The following is an 11,656-nucleotide window of genomic DNA, read 5'->3' on the forward strand; positions in this document are numbered from 1 at the left end:
TTCTTTGTTCTCTGGAGATTGCTTTGAAAAAATTACCTATAACTTCTCAAGATAAGCTAACCAAGATACCAGTGTTGATGTTTGTGATGGGGGTGTACGTGCAAGTACACATATGTGTGCTTCTAGCAGGTGGAGTATGGAAATTCTAAGGTGGCCAGGGAGATGTTGGGAATGGTAGACCACAAGTAAGAGAAGTGGGTTTAGAATGGTGTCAGGAAACTGCATTATATGAGGTTACTCTGTTAGACACACTGGTACTCATTTCAAACATTTTGTGTATGGGCCACTGGGGTGGCTCAGTTAGTTAAGTGTCTGACTCTTGATTTTGACTCAGGTCATGGTCTCATGGTTTGTTGGTTCAAACCCTGAATTGGGCTTTGTGCTGGTAATGAGGATTCTCTCTCTCTCTCTTTCTGCCCCTCCCCTGCTTGCACACACGTTCTCTCTCTCTCTCTCTCTCTCTCTCTCTCAAAAACACTTAAACAACATTTTGTGTAAACAGAGTTTGGGGCAAAGTCTGAATATCTCACAAAATGGAACTCTATAAAGAAGAGTAAAAAGAAAAACAAAAAAAAATCACCCCTTCTTTCTCAACAAGCAAGGAATTAGAATTTGAGAACGTAGCTCCAGATCATGCTTACCTTTTTGCTTGTTTGCAGATACTTATGGAAGAGGACTCTATTACCTAGCCAACTTTTCTGCTAGCCAGGTGAGTGCGACTGATACTATGAAGGGAACAGAATTCTGCTGGCTTAGTTGGATGCTGGATATCATAAGGGCATAGAGCACCCCCTAGAATCCCTTCACGGCTCATCTCATTAATTTGTGTCTTTCCCTTCCTCTGGACTTCAGATGGACATTTAGTATACTGTCAGGAAGTTTTCTGTGGTTAAACCCATTTGTGCTTCATCCGTAATTTATTCCAGTTCACCACTGGTGAACAAATTGTTTCTGTGTTACCTAGCCCCTGTTCCTAACTTGCCTTGGAATGGCCTGCACATTTTATGACTTCTCTATGGGTAGAATTTAAAATATATCCTCATATATAAGGTTCCTGATAGCTGATACTCTTGGTCTCCTTAGAGTTCAGGGCTAGTCTAGAGACCCTGCAGGTGCTTAGCCGAAGCAAAGTTGGGTGGTAGTTGGAAGCAGGAGATAGAGGCCTGAAATTATGGCCTGCGTTATCCTACCCATGGACACCAGATGGTGACTCTCATGGTATCTCACTTCATGATCTACATTTGTGCCTTAAAAAAAAGTTTGAGAAAAATTTAAATGGATTTTTGCCTCTGGTTTCTTTTTATCTCCAATTGACAGAATATGATGCAGAGTCATATAATTTTCAACAAATACATCACAGATACAAACCCTTTGAAATTGGGCTACGTGGAGATCTGGGGAGTGGGCAGCGTCCCTGTTTCCAGCGTCAGCGTCTCTCTGACCGGCATGGTTATCACGCCCAACTTCACCTACAACCCTGCATCACAGGTTTGTGACCCCTGAAAAGTCCCTGTGGTATTTCCCAATCCTGAGATACCCAGGGCACTTCCTTCCTACCTCCCTTCCCTTCGGGAAGCCCTCTGTGTGTTCCGCGCATCAGTAGGAGACAGCATGGAGATGAAGGGAAACTTCCTGACTCATCATCACTTGGAATTGAGAGTCTGGAGCCTTACTCTCCATATATGTTTTCTTGTCTGCAAATTTATATAAAACTTTGCCTTTATTTCTTCAGCCTCAAAGATCTACTTCCCAAACAGCCCAAACTACCATATTTCTTCAAATATAAGACACCATCAAAGTTGCCCCATTATTTCATGTACCGCGATAAGAAGAAAAAGAGGATTACAGAAGTATGATACAATGCTTTAGTATCATTTAAAATTTCTACTCTAAACACACAGAGGCTTTGCAAACTTTCTTTAAACCAAGATTTTTATCCTTTTAATGTTAGTGATAATACAGAAGAAAATATTGGGTAGAGACACACAGACGTTGACAAATCTGAATCAAAGTAATTTAGACAAGGTAAACTCTGAATGTGAAGGAATACTAGAAATGCCCTAACCAATTTGTATCACATGTTTTATTATGCTAATTTTATGTAAATATTTTAAATTATCATTTTATTTATTATTATTTAAAATAAATATATGTGAATGAATGGGCTAAGGTATTTCCTCTGTGCTAGCAGAAGCATTGGTGATAGATCATTTCATAAAAATTCTTCCACTAATATCTATGGAATTTTCTCCAAAGCTAGCAATGTATTTTATATAAGTTTTCATCCTAGAACTCTCTTGATCTCACTGTCAGCTAGGATTCATATTCTTTCCTAAAATAATCTTTAAGTGGTTTGTAGTTCATCCATTCATAATACCAGTAATGGCAATGAACTTCGTGCTTGCACAGATAATAACCCGTTATGAGTACTGCTTAGCTCACAGTAATTCCAAGGCCATTGATTGCAAGACACATTCTGAGTTCATGAATGTTGTCTGTGTGGAAAGTGCGCACGTTGGCATCAGTGTAGTGTGGCATTTCCAACACCTAGCCTCGCCGTAAATGGATCTTTCTTTGTGTGTTTGCTTCTTGCTTTTTCCTAGACTCATTTTTTCTATCATAATCTTTCCTGATTACAAGGCCTGAAACAAAATTTTCCTCCAGTTTTGTATTCTTAATTAATTAATTAATTCATTTCCTCATATTTGCGGCTTTCTTGTTAACCAATTCCCTGAACCTTACCAAGAGTTCATGAAGGACTTTGCCCAACTTTGTTGCTGACCAATGGACTATTGCTGATCATGGACTGTTACACAAGCTCACACCTGCACCTGCAGTGACATGTATGGAAAGCATTTGCCTAGAAAAAAGCTGAACCATTGGACTTTCACTGGTCAACCACCAAGTCACTATGGGGGAATAGGAAAAGGAAGAAACCAAAGAAGCATGTGTGCAGTGGAAATAAGGGCTTCTCCTCCCATCTGTCTATGCAATTGTTTCTCTGCAGTCATTTGTATTACACTGTTTAGGGCCTATCCCTATCCCTATCCCTGAACTAGCTTTGTATTCCAAGAAATCAAGAAACACACTCCTCACCTTGAAATACGAGGGCTGCCTAATAGCAATGCATTGTAAAAGCAGCAGAGTGTCATGTGGACCATTGGCTTGCATCTGATTTGCTCGAGTGCAGGAAATTTCAATCACCAGATACTCACTACTTTTCCTTTTGGTTTCCAACAGGTGTTAAGCATTGATATGACCAGCAAAGACATCAGCCTCCATAATTTCATTTCACTGACATGGAGAAGCACTCTGGCTTTTTTATAGCAAGACACCAATTATGAATAGCTTTGAAACTACTTACAATTCATGCTCATAAAATTATTGTGTGTGTTAATTGGTTCATGCCCAGTATGGGTAAAGTATTTTATTAATTTTGTTATGTATTTTGTCTGTGTCTTACCCCAGTGGGATAAGCCGTAGGGAAGTATGGGAAATCTGTGGGTTGTCTGACTGTCCCTGAGTGATTAACATGGTAATGATGGCTTATCACACAATATCTTCTGAAGATGGACTGGGTCCATGATGAACTTGCATGTATGTGTGTATGTGTGTGTTTAATCAGGGAATGGGCCCCACTCTTGCTAAATACACAAGACAAATCTTGCCAGGTCAGTTCCTGGTCCTGGGGTTGACTAAGGCCTCAAGAAAGTATCCAGAAAGAACATCTGCTAGTTGGCTATAGCGAGAAGGGAGCAATTGCATGATATAAGGGGAAGGAAAGGAAACACAGGAAAGGTTAGCAGGAGGGGTGAGAGGAAACAGAAGATGGTGACAAAAGCAATCATTACATGTGAGAAGAAAATGCAAAAATCTCAGGAATAGTAGCCTCATGGGGAGGAGAAAGGAAGGAGCTGACTCACATGAACTCGGAGATGGGGCGGGGCAGGGGGACACTTAGCATATGGAAGTGGGGTGAGGATGAGATTTAAGCAGGCAAAGCTGAAGGAAGGAGTTTGAATGTAAAAAAAGTGTAACATAGTTTTGCAGTGGTGTGCTTTGAAATGTGTAAAATTATTTCTTTGCTTTGCACCTAACATATAACCACAGTTCACACAAATGCATGCAACTTAAATGCCAGAGAAAAATAAAACAAGGAAATTTACAAGAAATTGTGAACTTAGCAACATTTTTACCCTGGGTAAACTCCCCTTGGGGATAAGTCTTCTTGTTTGGCAAACCCTTGTAAGTTGGTCTTGTTCTCTTTGGCATAAAGTTCCTGGAGTCTAGCCCACTAATAAGATGATCAGATTTATGATTATCCACCCTTTCCTTCACACCTCCGGCATGGGGTGTTCATAAGATTGAGGTGTGTGGGAAGCGTGTACATGAGGGTCTGTTGCCGTTTTACTCATCATAGCAGCTGCTATATCTGGTAAAATGTCAACTGGCAAAAACAGAATCTATGACACTATGGGTTATAATTACATGAGATGGTTAAAATTTGGGATAAAATAATTACATATGAATGTTCAACAGAGATATTTACTTTTGGTATTCCTTGGAAATGAGTGTATTGGAAACAAGTGTGTTTACTTCCCTAAGTCTTTCTCTCTCTCTTTTTGTTTTAAAACACCAGGAGGCACTCATTGTGTCAGTGCCTGCCTAAGGTTAGAGCAAATAGTATTGTTAAATTGGCTTAATGTTCTAATTAGCCAAATAAGGGGCTCTTAGATGAGGGCTTGAGCTAATGATACAACTAGAGAAACATGGAAAAATATCATAGGACTCCTTTGATCAGAAATATGGGATGCTCAGGGCGCCTGGGTGGCTGATTTGGTTGAGTCTATGACTCTTGATTTCTATTCTGGTTGTGATCTCACAGTCATGGGACCAAGCTCCATCCCAGTTCTATTCTGGACATGGAGCCTGATTCAGATTCTCTTTTTCCCTCTCTTGCTGCTCCTTCCCCTATCAAAAAAAAAAATGGCAGTTGCCTGGGTGCTCAGTTGGTTAAGTGTCCTGACTTTAGCTCAGGTCATGATCTCGTGGTCTATGAGTTCGGGCCTTGTATTGGGCTCTGTGCTGACAGCTCAGAGCCTGGAGCCTGCTTCTGATTCTGTATCTCCCTCTGTCTCTCTGCCCCTTCCCTGCTCATAGTCTCTCTCTCAAAAAATAAATAAACATTAAATAAAATTTAAAAAATACACGATGCTCAACATCACTCATTATCAGGGAAATACAAATCAAAACCAGAATGAGATACCATCCCATACCAGTCAGAATGGCTAAAATTAACAACACAAACAACAGGTGTTGACGAGGACGTGGAGAGAGAGGAATCTTCTTGCACTGCTGGTGGGAATGCAAACTGGTGCAGCCACTCTGGAGAACAGTGTAGAGGTTCAACAAAAAGCTAAAACAGAACTACCCTATGATCCAGCAATTGCATTATTAGGTATTTACCCAAAGGATACAAAAATACAGATTTGAAGGCGTACATGCAACCCAATGTTTATAGCGTTATCAACAATAACCAAACCATGGAGAGAGCCCAAATGTCCATCGACTGATAAATGGAGAAAAAAGATGGAGTAGATACGTGCAATGGAATATTACACAACCATCAAAAGGAACAAAAACTTGCCACTTGCAATGACATGGATGGAGCTAGAGTGTATTAGGCTAACTAGAATAAGTCAGTCAGAGAAAGACAAATATCACATGATTTCACTCATATGTGGAATTTAAGAAACAAAACAAATGAACATAAGGGAAGCAAGACAAAAGGAGAGAGAGAAGCAAAGCAAAAAAGACAGAGAGAGAACAGTCTAAGGGTTGATGGAGGGAAGAGGGTGGAGGGATGGACTAGATGGGTGATGGGCATTAAGGAGGACACTTGTTGGGATGAGCACTGGATGTTGAATGTAAGTGATGAATCACTGAATTATACTTCTGAAACCAATATTGCACTCTATGTTAACTACCTAAAATTTAAATAATTTTTTTAAAATATGGGAAACTTGTTAGCTATCCTCTAATCCACCCAGGAAGGCTACCAGGAGGAAAGCATCATTCACTTAATATTTGAGAAATATTTTATGTTGTCATCAAGGACACATTGGTGGGAGTTAGCTCTGGTTGCCACCGAATGCTCAAGAAGAGGATTTCTGATGTGAGAATCCTGATCACCGCATTCCGGAGTGAGGCTGACTACAGCTGTAGTGTCATAGACCCCATTGGCAGTCTGATGAGACCTGTGGAAGCCCTCCGAAGAGTGATGTTCTTAGAGACATAAAATAAAATGCATACCATTTAAAAGGAATCCTGGGATGCCTGGGTGGCTCAGTCGGTTAAGCATCCACCTTTGGCTCAGGTCATGATCTCCCAGTTCATGAGTTCGAGCTCCACATCAGGCTCTGTGCTGACAGCTCAGAGCCTGGACCCTGCTTCAGATTCTGTGTTTCCCTTTCTCTCTCTGCCCCTCTCCCGCTCACGGTCTATCTGTCTCTCTCAAGAATAAATATTTTAAAAAGTTTTAAGGAATCCCAATATGTTAAAATACATTTATATGAATATTTTAACAATTTAATATAGTAACAGGTGAGGAATTTTTTAATTATCACATTAAATAATAAGATTGAGCAGTGGGCTTCATAATATCATAATTTCCATGTGATGGTCAGCATAAACAATATTTTGAAATATCTGCTACCATTCCATAATGTAATATGAAAATATCTATGATTCTGATTTTGACTTGTGTACTGCTAAAACTGCCGTGCTCTGCTATCCACATTTATAATCTAAGAAAATGCTAAATTTCAGTTCAAAATTAGTGAAGAAAGATGTATTTTCCCATCAATGCTTGCAGATTCCCTAAGTTATACCCCTTGGAGCTCTGGGGACCCTAGTTCAAGAATTCCTAGATTAAGGCACATCTGCTTCCCAGACTTCAGTTTAGCGACTTGGTGTCTTGTACCTGTAACAATTTTAAGCATTCCCAAGCCTCAGTTGGTCTCTTGTCTCTTGAATTCATTCATTCTTTTGGCTTTTAAATAGCCAGTTCCTGAGGGTCGTGAAGACCTTTAGTATAGGACTGAAAAGATTCTCAGCAGCTCCGGGGAGGGGGTCAGTGAAAGAACGGATCATGACTCCCTTGGTTCTCTCTTTGAGCAGAGTTGTCCTTCTGTCAGTAGAGGGTTGCATCCTGCCTCACTCCATCACAAGCGTTTGGTCCACTGGTCAAGCAATTTCTGCTCCTTTGATTTGTGTGAGAAGAACTCAGAAGCAATATTTAGGGTCAGGAGGCTTGGTTAGGTCACTCTGTCTCTCTGGGATCATGTTTCTTCATCTGCAAACTGCTGGTGTCAGATTAAAGCTGTGATTTTCAAATTCTGGAAAGGAGCTCTGTGTTGCTCTCTAGAAGAGGAAGGTGGATCTGAGCTCTGCACCCTGGCTTCAGCCATTTCACTCAATTACATACTGGAATTCCATTTGAGTAAAGAATTTTAAAGGGTGCGTGGGTGATGCTCAGTTAGTTGAGCATCTGACTCTTGGTTTTGGCTCAGGTCATGATTTCACAGTCATGGGATCGAGCCCCGTTGAGCATGGAGTCTGCTTGGAATTCTGTCTCCCTCTGCCTGTCTCCCACTCACATGCTCTCTTCTCTGTCTCTCAACAATAAAAAATAATAAATTTTAAATACATATGTAATATACATATATACTTAATATATTAAAATATATAATATATACACTTAAATTCTTTATTTGAGCAGAATATATGTACCCTCATAACATTTAATATATCATACTTATGTAAAAAGTTTGAAAATCAGTATGCCAGATAAGCAGTCCACAAACTGCTTAAATTTTGGTCCCAGGACCTCTCTATACTCTTAAAAATTATTGAGGATTCCAAGAGCTTTTGTTCATGGGGTTATATCTGTTGATATTTTTATAGCTATTGAGATTTATCATATTAAAACTTAACATAGTTCATTGTCCACCTGAAAATAATGTTATACTGAATGTTAACTAACTGGAATTCAAATAAAAACTTTAAAAAATTGAAATAGTTTTATTTTCCAAAAAATATTAGAAGAATTGCATTATTTTACATTTTTGCAAATCTCTTTAAAATATGGCTTAATAGAAAAATCCCCAAACCTCAAATATGCTTCTACATTCAATCTTTTGTGATATCCAGTGTTATTTAGCCTCTTGAAAATTTCACTGTACACTCAGAAAAGAAAGAGAGAAAGGCAAATGTCTTCTTAGTGTTTTTATGAAAATAGTTTTATCTCACACACCCCCTGAAGGAGTCTCAAGGACCTCCCAGAGGTTAGTCCCCAGAGCACACTTTAAGAACCACTTCAGAGTTTCCTCAAATAGTTAAAAATAGAACTACCCTAGGACCCAGCAATTGTGCTATTAGGTATTTACTCAAAAGATATCAAAGGGATACATGTACCCAGATGTTTACAGCATACTATCAACAGTAGCCAAATTATGGAAAGAGCCCAGATGTCTATTGATGGATGAATGGAAAAAGAAGAAGTACAATGGAAAATCACTCAGCCATAAAAAAGAATGAAATCTTGCCATTTGCAACAACATGGATGGGGCTAGAGAGTACAATGTAAGCAAAATCAGTCAGTCAGAGAAAAGATAAATGCCATATGATTTCACTCATATGTGGATTTTAAGAAACAAAACAAATGAACACAGGGGGAAAAGAAAGAAGAAAACCAAGAAACAGTCTCTTTTTTTTTTTTTTTTTTTATTTTACAAATAGTTTATTGTCAAATTAGTTTCCACATAGAAACAGTCTCTTAACTATGAAGAACAAACTGATGTTTACCCGAGGGAATGTGGGTAAGGAGATGGATGAAATAGATGATGGGGAATAAGGAAGACATCTGTCATGATGAACACCTGGTATTGTATGGAGTGGTGAGTCACTACATTTTACACCTGAAACTAATATTACACTATATGTTAACTAACCAGAACTTAAATAAAAACTTGGGAAAGAAGTAAGGACCACTACACCTGGAGACATATACACTTGTGACTACCTGGAAGCACACCCAGAAACATGGACCTTCCCTTGTAATTCCTGGCCAGCTATTAGCAGAAAGGTTGGAGTCTTTTGAGATATTCTCTTTCCCTGAGATCACATAATTCCACTTTATGTCTTTGTAGGTATGCCAAAATAAAGAAGTAACAATCTGAAAAGCTTTGACTAAAAGAGAAAGAAATTCATTCCATTTCTTATAAAAAGCATCCTTATTATAACATGACTTAACATAAATACCTACAAAGACAAGGTTTTGTTGGCCTTGGCAGATATGTGTCTGCAACATTCCGTTCTTGTCAATGCAGCAATATCACTGAGATTTTTGCATCTTGTCTTGGAGGATGGTGCTTTGAAAGTTAAGGATAATACATATTGTTGGTGTCTGACTTGACCATTCAACCATCTGCTTGCTTTGATCACTTTATAAGTTCTGCCAAGAGCTAACTTCACCATACCTTCTTGCTAATAAACAACTGGAAGATACTGGGTCACATGCTTGTTTCTTCCCTTCAAAATGCCTCTTTTTCATTGGTCAACACAAGCATATGACACAGTATCTTCCAGTTGCTAGTGAGCAAGAAGAGAAGGTAAAGTTAGCTAATTTCTACACTTTAGGAAACAGTATAGCTGTGATTGTCGGTCAGCACTGTAATGTAAATGATGTTGTAAACAAGCATGGGATATGAGGAGCCAAGAGTAAAGTATTACACAAAGAATAAAATGAACTTGTGTACCAATAAATCCCCTTTCCTGATCTCTTGCCAAGAGAGCCTCCCAACTTGAAATGAGATCCTGGTACATTTTCACTCCAACAAAGGCTCTCTTTTACTGGAATGAAAGATAAGGTAGATATGTCATTCCTGAAGTTCATCAAGGTAGAAACCAAGTTTCTGTGTGTTTGTGTGTTTGTGTGTGTGTGTGTGTGTGTGTGTGTGTACTTGCCATACATTGAGCATTTGAAGCAAACATAGACTGCTATGTCGACTATATTATTTATGGATCTTAGATGCCATTAAATAATGGCATGCCCCTATATTTAGTTATATATAGGATATCCAGTATCCTACATATACTACATATCCTGATATATTGCTGATGGGGCTGTAAAATGTTACCTGCCACCATTTTGGAAAACAGCTCTGCAATTCTTCATAAAGTTAAGAATGGAGCTACCATAGGATCCTGAAATTTCGCTTCTAGGTATATCCCATAAGAATTGAAAATATATGTCCACACAAAAACTTGTACATTCATGTTCAGAGCAGCATTGCTCATAGTAGCCAAAAAGTAGAAAAAACCCAAATATACATAAACTGATGAGTATATAAGCAAAATGTAGTGTATCAATGTAATTGAAAGCCATAGAAAGGAACAAGATACCAAGACCTGAGGGTATCTAAGACCTACAACAACAGGGTGGAATTTTGAATATATTATGCCAAGGGAAAGAAGCCAGACACAAATGGTCACACATTGTATGGTTCTGTTTATATGAAATGTTTAGAATGGGGAAATTCATAGAGATAGAAAGTAGATTAGTGGTTGCAAGGATGGAGGAGAGGAGAATGGGGAGTGAACATGGATGAATGAGGTCTTCCTTTTGGGATGATGAAAATGTTCTGGAATAAGATAGTGGCGATGGTTGCAAAACTCTGTGAATATACTAAAAACCACTGAATTGTACACTTTGAAAGGGTGAATGTCATGGTATGTGAATTATATTTCAATAAAAACCTGCATTGGCTAGCTTAAGAAGAAAACAATTTTTGGAAGATATTCGTGACTCATTCAAAGTCCAGAGGGCTAAGAGCGTCAGGTTTGTAGGCTACATGGCTAGGCACAATAGTCCAATTACCTGGTAGGAGGTTCCATTGCCCTTAGCACATGTCGAGCAGGCAGCCTGTACTTTCAATACTGAGCATAGAGTGCCACTAGGTCGCCTGTCCCTGCTGCCTCCAAAACAATGTCTCCTCACCATCCTGGATGCCATACGATACCTCCTTCTCTTCACCTTCTTCTGGGTCACAGGCACACTTCATTGACCCAGCACAGGCCACTTGTCTCTACCTTGGTTGAAAGGGAGATTGTGAACGAGAATTTCTAGCCTTTTCCTTGGGGAGGCATAATTCTCAAGGTGGAAAGTTCCTTAAATATTAGAAGTTTTCTGAAAATGCCCATCAGTTAAAGAACATGACAAATTTCCAGTGAAGGTGTCTTCAATATTATATAATTTCTACTTTAATGGTGCTTCTTTTATTTAGAATAATTGATGGGAACACTAATTTAAATTAGTGAATGGGGCACCTGGGTGACTCAGTCGGATAAACACTGGACTCTTGATCTCAGCTCAGGTCATGATCTCATTATCTCTCTCCTCTCTCTCTCTCTACTACACGTATGCAAGTGCTCTTTCTCTCTCTCTCTCAAAATAAATAAATAAACTTTAAAAAAGTGGAAAGCTGAGTTAGCAAGAGAACTTTGGGAGACAAAATGGAGAAAAGAACAATGTAGTGAACCAAGAGCTATTAATTTTTCCACTTCCATATTCAACAAATAGCTATATACTTAAAAC

The 11,656-nt window shown here is 38.9% G+C and overlaps 1 protein-coding gene across 1 annotated transcript in view; it reads left to right on the forward strand.

Moving 5' to 3' along the window:
• Nucleotides 1-3,403, forward strand: part of MGAM (maltase-glucoamylase) — a 94,346-nt gene extending 90,943 nt beyond the window's left edge. Inside the window, 3 exon segments of the mRNA XM_039234021.1 lie at nucleotides 660-709; nucleotides 1,318-1,488; nucleotides 3,241-3,403. Coding sequence (XP_039089952.1) covers nucleotides 660-709; nucleotides 1,318-1,488; nucleotides 3,241-3,327 — 308 coding nt within the window. The 3' untranslated portion in view covers nucleotides 3,328-3,403.
• The last annotated feature ends 8,253 nt before the right edge of the window (nucleotides 3,404-11,656 follow it).

The sequence above is a fragment of the Hyaena hyaena genome, unplaced genomic scaffold (genome assembly GCF_003009895.1).
Source record: "Hyaena hyaena isolate Hyena2069 unplaced genomic scaffold, ASM300989v1 scaffold_82, whole genome shotgun sequence".
Lineage (NCBI taxonomy): Eukaryota > Metazoa > Chordata > Mammalia > Carnivora > Hyaenidae > Hyaena > Hyaena hyaena.